Source organism: Solea senegalensis, linkage group LG6, assembly GCF_019176455.1.
Source record: "Solea senegalensis isolate Sse05_10M linkage group LG6, IFAPA_SoseM_1, whole genome shotgun sequence".
Lineage (NCBI taxonomy): Eukaryota > Metazoa > Chordata > Actinopteri > Pleuronectiformes > Soleidae > Solea > Solea senegalensis.
Genome location: NC_058026.1, coordinates 9,287,920 through 9,305,994, shown reverse-complemented (window position 1 = coordinate 9,305,994; position 18,075 = coordinate 9,287,920). Strand labels below are relative to the sequence as shown.

The 18,075-nt window shown below is 41.3% G+C and overlaps 1 protein-coding gene and 1 long non-coding RNA gene across 3 annotated transcripts in view; one reads left to right on the top strand and one right to left on the bottom strand.

The window, feature by feature from the left end:
• mxi1 (max interactor 1, dimerization protein) overlaps nt 1-18,075 on the top strand; it is a 31,173-nt gene that overhangs the window by 4,063 nt on the left and 9,035 nt on the right. For both annotated transcript variants that reach the window (XM_044028335.1, XM_044028336.1), the window contains exon 3: nt 3,961-3,990. In XM_044028335.1, the coding sequence (XP_043884270.1) occupies nt 3,961-3,990 (30 nt within the window). The remainder of the gene's footprint in view (nt 1-3,960; nt 3,991-18,075) is intronic.
• On the bottom strand, nt 13,504-16,275 carry LOC122771044. Its single transcript, XR_006360578.1, has 2 exons — nt 16,154-16,275; nt 13,504-15,647 (listed from the first exon to the last, which is right to left on the bottom strand). It is a non-coding gene; the product is annotated as an uncharacterized LOC122771044 (long non-coding RNA).

The window sequence follows — 18,075 nt, the reverse complement described above, 5'->3', positions numbered from 1 at the left end:
CCTAATTCTGCATAGCAACAGTCAGATACACTGTAGGTCTAATGCCATATTTGTAATGCTTTCTGCAGTTGGTCCTACATGGGAAATTGTATTAGAAAGTATCAACCAATGATGTTTTCCGATAAATTTACTCCTTTAATGAAGAATTAAATTCATAAGAAAATGCTTGAGGAAAACTACCCCAGAGAAGCATTCACAATTTACTCGGTGAGAAAACACCATTTAGCATCTAACACCATTTAACAGCCTCATATCGTGATGCTGTCTATTTCATTCCCTTTGGAGCTGAACAGCCTTATTTGGAGTTCCGTGTTTGATGTGTGTCTCACCACAGGGTGTACTTTTTAAATTCAACAGTCCTTTTCATTGTTTGCCAGCATTGGTGAGAAATCATGCTACTTAGTCCAAGCTGCAATCCATTATGACCAACTCGCATTGTCAGATTACGCTGTCCAAAGAAATACGTGCATTACTCTGCAGCTGGAGAGTCATCTTTAGATTGGGTGTTCATAATGACAGAAATGTATGATGAGACTTTTTACTATTGATAAATGATGGTGTCATTAAATATTACAGTTGGTGTTCATCTGAGCTTGTAGAGGTTATGATAAATCAGTGTTCAACACATTTGTTTTTATTGTTTACATTTTTGGTTAAATGCTCAGTTTCTTCCTGGCACGAGCCTCCTCCTGCTTTAGCTTACTTCTCCGTGGCGTGTTGAGGCTTAAAGTGATGAGCTTATCTGACTCTGTCCTATCTTGTCTGCTGTTTATAGCAGGGTTGCTTTATCTCATTGACCCACTCTGTTTGTATGTGTGTATATGTATGTATGCATGTGTATGTATATATATATATACATATACATACATATATGCATATACATACATATATACATATACATACATACATACATATATATGTGTATATATGTATGGGAAAAATTGCTGCAGTTGTGTGTGGCCTTGAGCCAGTTTATAATCTGTATTGCCTTGTTATTGCAGTACAGACACTCAGATATCTGAGTGAGGAGGAAAGGAGACAGGTTTGTGTTGATAAAAAGCATATGGTAGGAAGCTGACTTAGACTGATCGCTTAAAACAAGAAGTCATACTATGATGTAGTGTATGTGTGGAGTCTTACAGTAGCATGACTTGGACCAGGACTAAACCAAGGACGGAACGTTTTTATACGAATAGACCAATGCAAGTGACAAAGCAGTTCCCAAAGATGGATTTAAATAAAGGAAGTAAAAAATAATTGATAGATTGCTTGATACCATGCTACCATTGTATTCTTCCCTCACATTACTTTGTTAAAATATCATCTCCAAGTAATAGTCATGTGAAAAGTGAACTCTACTTTACACCATACTGTATCACACTGTGGTGAAATGCTCCAAGTTAAGTTTGGAAAATATTACAAATTGGTTTATTGGTTACCAAGCAACACAAACTTCATGCACAGTGACAGCTGATGACGCAAATAATGCACTCCAAAGGAGTCAACTTCTGTGAACAAATGACTGGCTCACAGTCAGTTACAGCCATCCAGGGATTGACTGCTATTAGAAAATGCTGTATATGTTCATTTAAAGCCTGCATATTCCTTACCAAGGAGTTAACCCATATGTCCACTTTTTAGGACGACATTTTGTACAGGTTGAACAATAATGATCTAGCAGGTTTAGCTTTTTTGTGATCTTTATTTTTTGTGTGTGGCTGATATGATGCAGGGCACAGCCATGCATGACTGTTATGTGGTATTAGAATATGTAAGTTGAAAGCTGTCAGGAGCAGGCATGTGAGCACTTGCAGATCTTCTGGAAATGGCCAGTGTGATCCCTGTGTTTTGCTGTGATAGCGGCTACTCAATCTGGCCCTAGAACGTGTCATGTTGAATCAAATATACTGCCACATTTGACTCAAAACGAAGTCTTGAATACCCGACTAAGACGACAAAAAAAAACCAAAAAACTTGTACATCGCACTTATGACTAGCACTTAATTGTTTGTTCTACTTGAAGCTCTTACTTACTTCTAGCTCTTATATGTACCCAAATGTTTAAATGCACTTTTGTAAGCCGCTTTGGATAAAAGCGTCTGCTAAATGACATGTAATGTAATACCCAGCGACATGAAGAGTAATGTATTCTAATGGTGACATATGGTGTTTTTACTGGTGTGAATAATTAAACTTGAAAATGTAATTTCCTCTGAGGTGCCAGTTTTACAGTCTGAACCACAGCTTCAGACGTATCTACAGTCCCCCTGTATCAGCCCTTTTTACCCATTTCCCCCCACTTTCTTCTATCCTGTTTACTCCATATTTCCTGCGTCAATATCAACAAGATGGCAGCTGAGCTGATGTGTAAAGTATACTTGTATACCAGAATTGCAAACCCACGATATAGGGAAACACACACATGCAGTCCCTCAACTAAATTACTAACCCAACTTTATCTTAACCTGAACCTAATTCTATCACACACACAACACACACACTTGCTACATCCACTTTTTCATTTAAAAATACATCAATTCTGCTCTGGATAGTTCTGCTGTCCATTCTACCATGGCGTTTTAGACTCCCAAAAACGAAGAAGTTTGAAAATGGTGCTGGCTCTGTTTTTTATTTGAAAACTCGGAGCAGCTTTTTAATCTGGACAGACTTAAAGAGAGACTCTTAAAACGAAGACTTCTTTTCCTGCTTTTACTTTCTGATTGAAATGAATGAATGAAAATCTCACTTAGCTCTTTCTTTCTGTTTCCTGTTCACCTTGTCATCAGTCTTAAAACAGAAATACCTGCTCTTACTTTCCACCTTTGTTATTTCACATTAGTAGTCATTTCTGAAACAAAGCAAATGACTACAGAGGAGAGAATTGGCTTGCTGTTTACACCAGAATGTGCATGCTCAGTGTGACTGAATGCCTATGTGATATAAACTCTTTGGTGCCTTAGTATTAATGCAGACTTCAGATACTGAGCTGAAATTATTGTCTTTATTTGAAAACACTGTTTTCAAATGAAAACGCAGTAGTACGGATGCAGCCACATTCGTGCTCAAACTCTCACGCGAGAGTTTAAGCAGCATTTCTTTTTAGGACACTGCTTGGACCTCCATTCATTTGGACAGCCGAAACAAATTTTGTTTTCAACTCAAACCATAAGCAGTCAATGCTAATCCATTTCCTATGCTTAAACCAAGTTTTGCGCAATTAGAACTGAGTTTTTGGCCCCCATGAGGATTACTGGACCTGACAAGGACAGTGTTTATGCTAGAAAAGATTCTAAAATGATAACGAATACACATGCACACACATACACACAGCCTGTACCCCCGAGGTGAGGTGGAGTGCAGTTTGTGTGGATGGGAACACGGCCATTGAAGTTTTAGAGGTAGGGCTTGTATGTATGCTCAGTATGTTGCCACACAAAGACGCACTAAGGGACCAGCTGATTCACTTTACATTATTAACAGAGCGCTGAACCCTGGGTGCTGCATGCAGAGGAGATGTGTGTGCGTGTGTGTGTGTGTGTGTGTGTGTATACGTGTGTGAAAACTTAAGTGAGCATAAGTGGCTGCAATGTCACACGCACGCACGCATGCACGTGCACACAAACACACACCCTCAGAGTTGTGTTGTGCATTATTGAAGAAGAGGCTGTATAATGCCACAGTGCAGGCCTGGCTGTCACATTTTGTTAGTGTGCAGGGTCCACCGCTCTAGGTCGAGAGTTTGTTTCACTTGGGATTAATTAATAAGTTAACAAATCAATTCTGGACAAGCTCATTCACTGCCCCCATTAGTCTTCTTCATATTGTTTCTATCAGAGAACTACACCTTATTTACCCAGAGTGTATTGCCTTTCCAGGAGGTTATGCCCTGAGTGCGTTGAGCATGAAAATGTCTGTTTGTCCCTTTTTCCCTCTGATAAACTCTGTTTTCTGTCTTTGTAGGTCCACACATAATGAACTAGAGAAGAATAGGTAAGTTGGCATTACATTTTCAAAATCCTTGACCTTTAAAATCATAGAGTACAGCCTGCAAGCTCATGCAAGCCCTGCCCTGATATGTGAATCAGTCAATTATGCCCTTTTGTTTTGCTCAACAAGATTTTTGCCCTTCTGCAAATTAGTGCTTCCTGCTCAACAGGTCCTGAAAAGTAAAGTAAGGGGTGGACTAAACTGTGTCCAGTTAACGATTCCCAATTACTCTTTGCACCTTTTTGTGTTTTGCAACTGTTGTGTTATTTCTGTTTATTTTTTGATCAGCACGCTATAGCTTCACAAAATGTCCCTTCAGTGTCTTTAAAGCATGTACAGTGTGTAGTTCTATAGTGAGTTGTATCTCTGCATCCATGATACTATCTAGTGAAAGAGATGTGGGGTATTCAACGAGACCTCAGGTTATGATGGTTTTCCATATCAGCCTCTCAAGAGAGTGAACACTGGTTTCTTTGAAGCCTGTATCAGATTGAGGCCACCACCGACATAGGTCGCTCGCTGGTGTCCATGTTCAGTGACTTTGAGTCTAGCTGTAAAGGGTTGTCTTCAACACCATAAATAAGAGTGGCTAGACATAAAGGATTTATGGTAAACAGAAAAAAAAGCTTACCCTCCATTTCATTATCTCAGGGGGTGTGGGTACAATGAAAGGATGTGGGAGGATGGATCTATTCAGTGTAATTACATATCACCTCAGCCTGTTTTTCTCACCATTCTCCCTGGCAGCCTCTGCTAAAAGGATGAGAACATTGGAAGGAGAGGCATCCAGAGAGTTAAATATAGACAAGAGTTGATGTGTCATTGTGGTGCATATACTCTATGTGATGCCCCGCAAGACCAGCTGGTCTACTGACTGGCCTCGACAGATTGCGGCACCCATCCAGGGTTGCTTATTTTTCCCCCAGAGTCCCACCCACACAAACGCATTTCAATAAAAGGTGCCAGAACAGTTGTTTGTTCCTGTAACACTGTTTTTTGACACATTTCTTCCTCATTTTCGCATTCAAACATGTTTGTGTCTGTGGTAGGGATGGGCGATATTAGATCGTGAAGGACTAGAACGGGTTAATGATCTGCCAAAGCAGAGAGATTATAGTATCGTCTATAGGACACATTCTATCTATTGCTGTGTGTTTCACATTATTTGCCTGTACGCTAAATGTCCACCCTAGAGAAACAGTGATCAACCAATCATAGTGAACTATGGGCAGTGCTGTGGATTTCTTATTCCCACCCCATCTCCATTATATGGAAAAGGTTGTGCCTGTTTTACCTTGCAAATGTCCGCACTGTTGTTTAGATTTTTTGAGTCAATTAGGAAAACAATCTGAGACTGGGTGTACTTGTCAAATGTACTTGGCACAAATATGTATATTTATATTATTTTTATAATTTCAGGGCTATGTTTTTACATAGGGAAATAGTTTGGTTGCACTGTTCATTAACTTGTAAGGTAGTAAAAAAAAACAATGTAAAAAGTTGTGATAGTGATTTTATTATATTGCCAATTAGTGCTGACTCTAGTAAAGTCTGTAGATGCAGAACAGAAGGAATTAGTGTTGCCTGATGATGGTGGCATAGCACTGAAATATGGTTGCTGCAGAGTTATGAACCATTAGATAGATCTTTTAATTAAGCAGTGGAATGGACCTCAATGCATCATAAAACCGATATTGCCAAATATAAAAAAAAGGGAGACTACCAAGGTGATTTACCCATCCATTTGTGTATTTGACAGCATTAGTTTTCATTCCTGTCATGTATACAACATCCCCTGAAACTTGCATCTCCTTGCTCCACCCAGCTGATCTATGCAGCTGTGCAGACTTTGAGTGAACTGCAGCAGATCGGAGTGGGCAGGGAGTATAGGCTCTCCCGTACCACACTGCACTGTACCTGATCCACATACTGACAGCCTGCCTTTTTCACCTCTCCGTTGTCTTCGATTTCAGATTGACAAAGTGATCAAGGTGTGGTCACATTGTCGTTAAATACTACAAAACTAATCTGAATTTCCAGTAGCAAAGAAAGAAGCAAAATGGTAATTCATCTTTTTAGATGGACATTCAAAGTCAGAATCATTAATAATCCCACCCACCCACCCACCCTTTACCAGCTATTAATCCAATTCCCTTCCCCTTTAACCACATGTCCCACTGTAAGCTGTATGTATTAGGCATAGTTGTTTACCCAAGTGTGTCAGGCTTATACTATGATTCTACAACAGCAGTAGCAACAGCACTCGTTCCATCTCACTAGACTTCCAAGTCTTGTAAAGGGGAGGCAGCCCCTTTATGGTCTAGTCTGAATGTTTTTTCAGACCACTTATCAGCCCTGTATATCTGCTGCCGGCGAGACAATTTGCCTTGCATGGCTACTACGGGTCTTGATAACCTCTGTGACAAGCAGACTCTGCGTAACAGCGGACGCCACAGGATGCGGATAAAAGGGGCCAAAAAAGGGGGAAGGAAAAGTCTCCCATTGTAGATGCTCACATTGTGCATTATGGCCAGATAATGAAGAGGCTCTCCCTCTTTGATCATGTACCTCATAACGACCCTTTTGCAATTCCACATGTTAACACTAAATTGCACAACCTTAGTGGGGTGTATCAGTTAAACGCTTGTTTGCCCACACAAGTATTTCGCTGCTTTGATCTCACAGCCTTCTCCCCATTAGACTTTTTTCTTTTAAACATCTTGATAACAAACTTAGCTGTTGGTTTGCTTTGTTTTTGTAATGGAGAGGTTTTTTACTGCAAAGACTAAAGTACTTCATGGCTTAGTTTCATGGCTGTTGTTTTCTCCCCCTTTGGATTATAGCTTTGTTTATGGATAATCAATACAGTAAGCCTTTACTTGCTAAAGCAAGTCCACAAAATGGTCAATTATTTACCTTCCTACTCAGCTGTAACTATTTATTTTAATATTGTTTATAATACTAGTCTACAATATTAGCTTTTCTGTTTGACTCTTTATGAGCAGAGTTTGGCAAACAGTGCTCGCTGAACACCTTTCAGCGTCTGCCTGTGGAATATTAAAAAGGTTCGCTCTTGCCCATTAGAGACAGGAGCCTGTTGTCCTTGTGTGGCTGGTAAGGAGCATCCACATGCTTTGTTCTTTGGGGATTCATTTTGGCATAGTGGTGTATGAAATGGTAAATTAAGATAGTCACACCTCATTTGCGACCAACTGTGTGGTGGAAGGTCTCTCTTTCTCTTGCTGCCAAGAGTACATCAGGATTTACTGTATGGTTCAGAATTGAGTGCATCGTAAAATGATACATATGCATATATAACTAAATGAAACTATTGCAGCTACAGGGCTGTTTTCAGCCAGTATTTTTCAGAACATGATTGAGAAAACGTATCAAATGTTTTCAAAATGGCACGTCTGTTGGAACTGAAGATTTTCCATTCCTTTGAACCACTGGGCTATAACCTCACTGCTGTTGTTGCAGCCTCGGGGTCGTACGCACAGTCAGACATGAATAAACCTGGGCTACATTTTCTGTGGCCGTGACGAGGCTCCTTGAAGGAAGCCAAACTGCTTCACCAGGCTTTCTGTTGTCTGCCGAGTAAGTGCAGCCTATTCTCAGGCTCTGCTGCAGGGTGTATAACTGGAACCATTTGTTCTGATCAACGTGATGACTTGAAAGCTTTTCTTGGCTCAGAAAAGCAGCTTAGGGGACTTGATCTTTGGTCTGGTGAGCGCAGCTAGAGCAGGCACACGTGCTGGGGCATGCCCCACCACCTCCACCACCACTGCTGCTGCCCCAACAGTTACCCCCCCAAGGCCATCTGATGGCAGTCCCTAACAGCCAAGCTTGTTCCCCTTTACATCAGGCAACTACCCTAGGACGGCTTGTTATCCGATCTGCCAAACCACTTCAGGAGGTGGTCACGTCTCCGATGCTTCCACAACAACTGGGGGGAGCGCAGGTGCGTGTCAGTGTGGACAAAACTGTGCAGTCTCCTTTGCTGTCGTCAGTTTTCCACTTGGTGATTATCAAATTCATAAATTACTAAAACATTGTAAAACAGTAAAATACTGTAAACATTACACATAGCCGCATCTTGCAATACAAGCTTTTGAGTCTAAAGTTGTTGAAAGCATTAGTGTTAGTAATTTGAGATTAGAACAGTTTCTTTAGAGATGATTTATCTAGAACTGGTGTTCTAGATAAATCCTGGCAGTCCTATTGGCTTGCTGTCAATTTCTTGGAGACTGTAGAGTCAGTGGTCGCTTTTGTTTTACTCGACAAACCTTTAGGATCTATTCCCACACATACAGTATGTTCCCAAGACAGGAGTTAAGAAGGGCCCGTGTGAAGTCTCACATCTCATCTCGTTCTTATGACCCTTGACTCATTATTACCTTGGCGTCTTCCTGTTGTGCCCGTATCATGCAAAAGTGCAGATCTGTACAGCATTCTGCGGAGGACACTGTAACCAACGGGATAAGGCTGGACAGGCATGTGGGCTTAGTCAGCAGGTTTAAGCCCGAGCTGTCTGACTCGAATGTTGTTTTGGTTCCGACTGACTGAAATGAGAACAGTTCTACTGAAATCAATGTGCTTGTCGATGTTCAAATTAATCAGGGACTGTACGGTACAGTATGTTCAGGCTGTACTGCAGCGTAATACAAAGGCTTGGGTTCCTCCCACACATGTTGTTCAGCCGGTCCTTTTAACAACATTCTGTCAGTCTTGTTCCGTCCACTTTGTTCCCACTGGATGAGGCCACAGTTGCAACCTGTTTCCAGAAGAAATGCTTCTGTTTTCCTTCCTCCTTACTGGAGTAGCTTTTCATGCTGGCAGGTGAGCTAACTTAATCCTTACTTAAAGGAGAGGGAAACGGGAGAGATGAAGATAAAGGGGTATAAATAGGATGCTCGATGAAGACACACCATAGACTTAATTAGACTAAATCTGACTAGGTCTTCTATTTTTAGCTGTACAGCTGGGGAAAAAGGGGAAACACCACTGCTGTTTGTCCAATCACAGTGGGTAGTTTTTCTCCAATAGCAGGAAAGAGATGAGGAAACAGAAGGCGAAGCCCCCACGTCTAACTCCTGCATCATCAACTCACACTCTTACTCATCATCGCAGCAAACGTTTGAAGCATACGCTGATTGTCATTGTTTGTCGTTTGTGTGTTACCAAGTTACACTAGTGAAACAACCCACATGCCAACTGGGCTAAGTCTCTTAACAAGATAATGTGGATGAAAGGTTAGTAAATGTGTGCATCTTTGTTCAAAATCTCATTTGGATGAGACGCCTTTCCCCACCCTCTCTTGGATTTAGTACAACACATCTAAAGGGGATGAGGTCGGAGCAGGGCAGCAGAGTGGGTCCATCCTTCTGAGCAATATTAAAGAAGCCATGAGAAGTCCTCTGTTAAAGGCCAAGATGCAGAATCCACTATCATTGATGCCTTTGTTTAAAGCAAGCAATCAGTCTATGTCCATGCAGAGAGAAGGAGAGAAGACTGGACTCAGGCTCTGCCACAGCAGAGCTGATAAGATATATATATATATATATATATATATATGTATATATGTTATATATTATATATATATGTTATATATTATATATTATCACGTTGCATGTTTGACGTGATTTGATTGTTGTACAGCATGTCCAAACTTGGTCTCATCCATCGGTTCATAATCTCTGCCCCTTCGTCCCACTTACTCCAAAGCTGCCCCCTCCCCCAGCTCTGTTTTTTATAGTCCTCCCTTTCGTTAACTCCATCTATTTGTCTCTCGGTTTTCTTCTTTCTTTTTTTTCCCCCCCTCCCTCTGTCAGTCAACCTGTGTCAGTGGAGCAGATTAAAAGACAGTGTGCACGTGTGAACTAATCCTTGTGTTAGTGAACTCGGCACATGCTCTTGTGTGTATGGGATCATGTGATCACTGTGGCTGCTTGAAGAGGGCAAATTGCTGCATTATTCTTTCATCCCTTTCCTCCCACTCCACTCACTCATGGTTTGCATCATCTGTTTCCCATGTTTCAAAATCTGTCCACCATCCCTCGCCTTCGCTGTTGCTATGCGTTTTGAATGTATGCTTTTTGTGGTTTGGAGCAGCTTCAGTGGGTTCTGCTTTACAACTGTATTGGCCTGCGTGCTATATTTCACTATATTCATCTCACATTTAATTCTTGTGACTGCTTTAGCAGGAGTGTGATGGGTTTCTGTGCACATTGATTTTTAAAAAACCTTCTTTACTTGTTTCCACTTGGGCTGCATTTTTTTTTTTTTTGACTAATTGATGATCGTGCAATTATTAAATGATCACAAACTATTTTGATGAAAGGCTTATTGAACAAAACATTTGAGAGAGTCATAATTTAGTTTTTATTATGGGGTTACGATTATTGAAATAATCGTTAGTTACAGCCCTAGTTTCCAGTGTGGTTCCTGAATCCACAAGTGTTTTTTTTAACTCTGTCTTTCTGCCAATCACAAAGATGCTGTCTTCCTTCCATAGACTGAATCCCCTTTTCGGTGCTCAGAAATACCAAAGTCCCATTCCTAAGTCCCCCACCCTCATGCACCATGTGATATATTTACCTTTTGGCAGTCCTTTATTCCCTGTCATTGAACCAGAATACAGGTCATCATTCAACATCGTTGGCATTGAATCCCAAGGATTGTCTGTAATTTCTTAATTCCACAGACCAGAAAGCATTTCCTGTGTGTGGGAAAGAGACGGGGATTTCCATCCATATTTGAAGCTGCAGTGCATAACTTTAGCGTGTAAATTAATGTCTGTTACAGTCAAGCCATTGCCAAATGAGTTTGCATGATGCAAATTGTGTACGTCTTGTGTCGCATGCTATTCAAAGGAAGTGGTTCATGTTACGCCAAGACTGACAATGGCAGGAGTAGGTTGCAACCTGTTGGGAGTATGGCTGAAAAATGCCTAGAAGTGCCCAAGAAAAGTGCATTTTGCAGAACCCCCCCCCAGAATGTTCAGTGGTTTAATGAGGTAGCGGAGGGATGGTGTTTTGATTTTTAAGAGGACAGACTCTCGGTTTTGAGAGTTTAGTAAAACTCCTAGTGGATGGATAAATAGTGACTACATCATGTGAGACTGCTGCTCATAGATTTTTCCCTGAGATGGTAACGCCGAACTAGGAGATTACATACATTTTCTTTAGGTTTCAGTAAAAAATAGCCTAATGAGCACTTACCTGCTGTCACTGCCAGAGCACACGATGATTGGCTCAATTCACTTAGTCCTCTGTGTGTAGGAGCTGTGAGCATGCATGACCCTTAATCTTTTAAGGTTGGATTTTGAATTTTTACTGCTGTCACCCATGTGTGAAAAACATGCACTCGTGACACTTGGATGAATGTGCTCAACACTAAGCATGTACGTCTGTCTTTCCCCCCACAAGTATTTGAATAGGCATGTCACATTTAAGTGGAAAGCTGGAATAATAAGAGTCGATTCAGTCGTTTCTATCACTAAACCCAATGGAACTCCTGACAGATTGGTTCTGGTTTGTGCTTGTGGCTAGTTTCTGGGCAGATTACACAGGCGGAACACTCCCCTTCCTCCCCCACTCTCTGTATCTTTCGCCCTTCTCTATGTGGCGCTGACTCCATCCCATCTGTCTGCATCTTATAGAAGAGTAGATAATCATCAGTCTGTTCAGAGAAAAAGTGCCTCGTGCCTACACTTATTGTACGGCAAATATTGCTCTAAAAATGTGACAGACTACCTGGCTTAGCAACAGTCAATGTGCAGCCCTACAGTTTGTTTGTTTGTCGTTGCCACAGTAACAGCCTTAAAGTTTCAAAAGTTAGTGGCGTGGCCTAGTGAATTGTTCAGGTATTACTGACGTTCCACATAAATGATAATTAAAGTAGAATGATTTCAACATCCAATTCAGTCTTTTTTCCACACATAAGCTCTACTCCATCTGCATTTGTCATTTCCTGAACCTTCCATTTATAGCCCAGGTAATTAAGCTGAGGTTGGCTAAAGTACATAAAGCAGGCTCCAGTTTTGTGGCCAGGCTGTAGACTCTTTCATGACTGTTCCAGCAGTCAGGCTAGTGAGTGGTGGTTTTCCCCTATATAAAAAAGAAAGCCTATTCAGTCAGGTGCCACTGTCTGTATGGCTAAACATGTGATCCTGACTGCAACCCACAGCAGTCATGTGAGAAAGAGAAAGAATGACCTCCAATCCCCACCTCGCTGCCAAGAGAATCCTAGAAGGGACATCTTTAGTAGAAAAAAAACAACTGCTCTTTGTTTTAACTCAGCAGACCAGTAAACAAAGGTAGTGAGCAAACACAGAGGGCCAATGTATTTTCTGTGGTTGTATTGTAATTCACACGGTACAATTGTTTTTTTTATCATATCCAGCTTTACTTACCCTCCCTGTGCATTTTAAACTTGAGCCAAATGCACATTGCTGTTTTATTTCCGTTGCCTTTTTGTAAGTTCAAAAGACTTTTTTTGTCTTTGTTCTGGTTTCAATAGTAGCTCTATACAGTCGCAGCAAAGCATCATGGGGGAACAAATGTATAGGCTGCCGTGTGGCTTGAGCCCTGCCCCTCTCCATGTATATTACATGTCACCATCTGCAGAGTGTGGATCGACGTACCACATGTTCACATGTTGTTTTACTGTGTGTGTGTGTGTGCGATGCTGGAGTATGAGCTGTGCTTGTGAATTGACTGAATGACTGGTGTCACACCGGCTATTTTTAAACCTTCGAATAATATATAGGAAACATTTTTGGAAATGAATGCTCTAAGACTAGAAAGAAAAAGAAAAAAAAAAATCTGCACCCATATTCCCTGTGTTTGATTTAATTGCCCTCCTCCGCACGGGGAGTTAATTTGCCATTGATTTGACGCAGTGCTCAATGGACTCTAAATAAGGCTTTGCATTACAAGATACTCTAATTATTCAAAAAATCTTTGACATCACTGTTAATCATGATGTTTTGCGGCTGCTTTAAAAAGCTGCAGCACGAGAGAAGGACTAAAGCGGAAGAACAATAGAACTCCCCCGTAAAGTGGAGGTCTATAAGAGTCTCATTGTTATGATGATGTCTTAATTCATATCACTGCTGATATGTAATTAGTGTAATAACTGGGTGAAGGGTCAGATTTCCTCTGCCTCCACGTATATTAGAAGTGGGTCAAATTGTGTGCGTGTGTTAAATGTGTTTGTGACAGTGGGGGATTTGCCAAAGCGAAGTGTATTAACTGGTATCTGGGCTGGAAATCTGACCCTCCTCTCTTAGAGCACGTTCAGTAATTATGTCATCTTGGATGGCATGAGATGTTATCCATTATTTACATAAACACAAGTTCAGAATGTAGGGCAGCACATTTTTTTCCTCTCATGCACTAAAGGCGTTGGTTTCTGGGGAAAAAATAAGCAGAGACTGGTCGTTGCTCTGTCACTGCTGTTTGCAGCTGTTTTTGTTTCCAAAAATGAAAAAAAAAAAATGCCGTTCTGTCCTCGTCACTCTTCAAACCAGGTGTTCTTTTATTGCCAATTATTTTGCACACAGAGCATAACATGAATATGTATTCTCCCTTTTTCCTGTGCTCGCCAGCCCTCTTCTTTTGATACTTACGGCCCACAGGAGATGCCACAACTCACGTTTGCTCAAGTTTATCTCTGAGGTTCAGACATAAATAAAGCTCAGTTTCTTTCAATCAAAGACATATTTGCATTCACACTAATCAAGTCATGTAAAGTGAGGAAACAGGATGCACCTGCAAAACTACATTTGAGTCTAGTAGTTGGAAGATTCTTAAATTTAATATGAGCCGCAGACTCATGGACTGTATAATTTGCATGTATACAGTATGTGCAGCGGGATACATTTTTGCAGAAACAGCTGTTAATGAATTAAAAACATGCGGCTTATTTCTTTGGCAGACAGTACCTTACCTAATAAAGTTATTTTTTTTCCACCCAGAGTCCCATTATCTAGGCAGTTACTGCTTGCTTACTTACTTAGGAACTCACTATGGAGTCTTGTGTTTGCCCAATCCGCAACAGTCAGCACAACAGCGTTCTCCTGAAACGTTGAAATGTTTCCCATGCAGCTAAAAACACTGGGGGAAAAAGGCTGGCACGGTTGAAATACAGGTCCTGTGTTTATACAACTTGGAAAACAAGACTGTCTGAGGGATTGTTTAAATGAAAAATACTTAAGTGTTTTAAATGTGGGCTTTACTGTCAGCTTGCTGTTTACACTTTTGCCTTTAATTTGCTCCACAGCCACTGCTATATTGTCAAATCACGACAGGGACAAACGCTCTTGTCATCTAAAATATTGTTAAAATTACAGCTTCAGTTTTGTCCACATTGCAGCGATGGAAATTTAAATGCGACAATTGTCTGGTGAGAGCGTCAGTAGGTGTTTTTTTATTTTCCATCCACCGCTGTTGTGTGAATATTGGCAGAAATATGTGTTCGATGGCATGAAAGTCAGAGCCACTATAGAAGGATAATAATGTCACTAAATGGTGCCAGTAGCTATTGACACATGGGGGCGTTTTGTTGCTGTTTCCAACCTTGATTGAAGTTATATTTGTTTGTTGCACAAAGTCCAGGCACGTTGTAGTTTCCTCGTCAGTCTACTCCGCACAGACCTCCTCTCGCATGCTCTTCCCACAATCTCTCTCTATTTTTCCAGAGAACCAAATTGTGACAGCAGAAGGGACGTTTCGGTCATGTGATCACACGTCGGACTTATTTGCATTTACCTTTCATACGTACTGCGACTTTTCCACCTCCCCTGGAGAAAAATTCCAAATCTTCTGTCACCATCCAATGTGCCTAAAATAGGCTGATGGAAATCCTCCTCATCACTCATATATCAGAACATGCAGACTTCCACATAGCATATTGTGTCGTGTTTTTCTGCCTTGTGTTGTGTTGAAAGGCACGTGTGTGCGCGCACGTTTGTTACAAGGATGAAGGAGGATATTTGCGGAGGTGCTGTTTGCTGTGCTGACGAGGAGTGTGTGATGGGTGTAGGTTTTGTTCGAGCTGTTGTGGGCAGCCCGGCTTCAAAGGGGCCTTCATACAAGGACTCCACTTCATTCATTTTCGAGGTAGTTTGATGCAATTCAGCGACATGTGAGACGGACGCAGGAGCTGGAGAGCAGGCCATTATGACAGATTTCTTTTTACCAGAAATACTCAAGCACAATTCTAACAGGCCAATCCACATTGCAAAAAAACAAGGCAAGGCTTTGCATTTGCAATCACAAGCCTAAGAAAAGAGAGAACGGTTGGATTTGTGCGAGTGCCTGTGGCTCTTGGGGAGTTGGGATGACAGTGGGAGGACGAGGAGGAAAGGTGCAGTTCAGTGACCCTGGGCCGACTTGCTACTCGTTCACATGTCAAAGCCAAAAGGCAGAGCTGCCTGCCTGCGTACCCATCTGGGGCCCATCAGGAACAGGAGCCAAAAGAACACACAAGCATGAAAGACACACACACACACGCATATGCTGGTAGAATGGAAGTGCCCTTTTGTCTCAGGAGGAATGGAGAGGCTGGCTGTGTCTGTTGTCAGCCTGCAAGTCCTGTCTTTGGATAGAAGTGTTTATATTTCACAGGCCCGTATCGTGACTCTTTTCGTTGCTGATCTAAAATGGATGAAACGAGCATAGTAATCGTAATAAGACCACAAGTGCAATTGTTGTACATTCAGTGCTGCATTTGCTTCTCCTAATAAATCCAAAATATGACGATGATGTTTCAAGGTCATTTTTAAAGTAAGCCACCCCTTTATTCAGACACAATGCAGAGCAGATGCATGACAATAAGCTGACCGTCTTCACAAATTCAAACTAAAAAGAACTGCAGCTTGTGGACATTTAAATGCATTCACAAGCTGAGCCGTGTATGTTTATCATTTAAGTTTCAGGTAACCAATGAACGCGTGGGGATCACCATTAGCTTTAGATGTGGTTTCCTTTGTATAGCCGCTTGCATTATAAATCAATCTGTATTAAGGCTCCGGTCCACAGAAACTCAGTGCCTCACCTCACAGCCGGGGAGAGTGAGGATTTCAAAAGCAGCTGTTTGCTCAGATACGACCAAACGGCTGCAAAACAAACAACGTGATAATGAAAGATGTATTTGTATTCACCTTTTATTCCCAGGAATCTCTGAATACAAGGACAAAGGCGGCTGTTTTGTTGTGCTGTCTTGTTGTCGGTGAGGGATTGAATGTCCCCGCTCTACGTGACAGTTTGGAACACAGATCCTGGTAGCAACTGCCCACATGTTATGTAATATGTGACAGACAGAGAGAGAGAGTTTCCTATTTAGGCAATCTTCACTGGCAAGCTCACTGTGCCACTGTGCCACACAAATGTGAAGTGGTAGCCTTCAATACTATCTGCAATAAAGTGTTGAATAACCTTTTAATGGTTTTTTTTTTTTTCAAATCTTGTTTTGCTTTCTGTTTATTGTAACAGAAAATCTAAAAAATAATCTGAAATATTGACGATGGTCTTACGTTTTTGTGTTGGACCTCAACACTCATGGCTCTGCTTTGTTGATCCAAGTTCCAAATGACCAATGGGCAGACTCGGTGCTGGATCTGGACCCAGACCTGTTACTATAAAACACTTTTGATGGAGCCTTTGTGTCATTACTGGCACAGCATTTCCAGGAAATGCAGACTAATCATATTATCAGTGAAATGACACATGAACGCATGAACGCATGAACACCATGAACACCATGAACACCATGAACAGAGCTCCTGCGTCACTCAACAGCCGGCTTTTTCTTACACTCCCATATGAGACATGCCTTTCAGGTACGTCTCAAGTGAGGAAACCACGCAGCTTTTTTTTAAGAGCTCTCGTCTATTTTTAGTCACCAAAATGAACTGAACATTATCTCTCACCACAGTTTCAACGTCTATATCTGCCACAAATGCGACATGCTTGTTTCAAAGTAAAAGCATTCTGCTTTTTCAGTTCCATGAATCCATTCATTTTATTCTTTTATTGTGAAATATTTGCAGCCCTTACAGATGTGCAGCTTCACACTGAAGGGTCCTGGCAAACTTAAGTACACGGCAGTGTTTAAAAGTATTTTGTGCCATAATTACAGCTTCCTGTGTGAACAATAGTTAGATACACACACACACACCCCAGGAAGAGAAGGAACTTCACATGCTGTGATCTGAGAATGAAACAAACTTAATGTTATCAGTGTACACCTTTGAGTCTAGTCCCTAAAATTATTTTTACATGTGTATGTAAAGTGCTTTCTAATCTATATATAAAAATATTATTTTTCCATTTCATTAGTTTGATGTGAAAGTCGGTTGACTCCAATGTTAAGTCCAATAAAATGTTTAGCATTTGTTCTAATGACATAATGATGTTCCAGACCTTTGCTTAAGGTATTTTTTTTCTATCTGGATCTCTTGTGGTTTTTAACTGACTACCCCCTGATCTACCCATGGTGTAAAATGCAATGCATGTCCACATTGTGCCTGTGTAACAGCGCTCCAGGCTCATGGTGTGTTATATGTGTAAAATGTATTAAAGCAGTGGTTTTACCGTTTACCATTCGCTTCGAAAGCGAGGCAGAGTTCCAGGAATGAGGAGAGGACACGGGTCTGTTTCATGACCTACATGTGTATAAGTACACTGCCATGATTGGTCAAATAATAAGCTAACCCATTACATTTGTAAAGCACCAACGATGCAATAATGCCTCATTTTAACACCAGTGGCTGCTGAGATGGCTGCAAGTGTATCTGCAGTATTGTATTTTAAACACTCTTGCTTCAGCTTGTAAGATAACTTGATATTGGATTTAACTGTAGCCTTCTGACTCCACCTGTGATGTCCTTTAACCAAGTCTACTTCATCAGTCCTCACCAGCTGAGGGCATTAGGTTAAATCCACGTTTGTTTGTGTAACTAGCAGCAGTCTTTTCCAAGAACTGGGGGAAAGTAGGCTCTGTTGGCGGTTGCTGTGTTACGTGGCTAGAAGAGGGGGGAGGCAAAGAGACTCTCTGGCTGCAGCGTGCAGGTATTTATGGTCA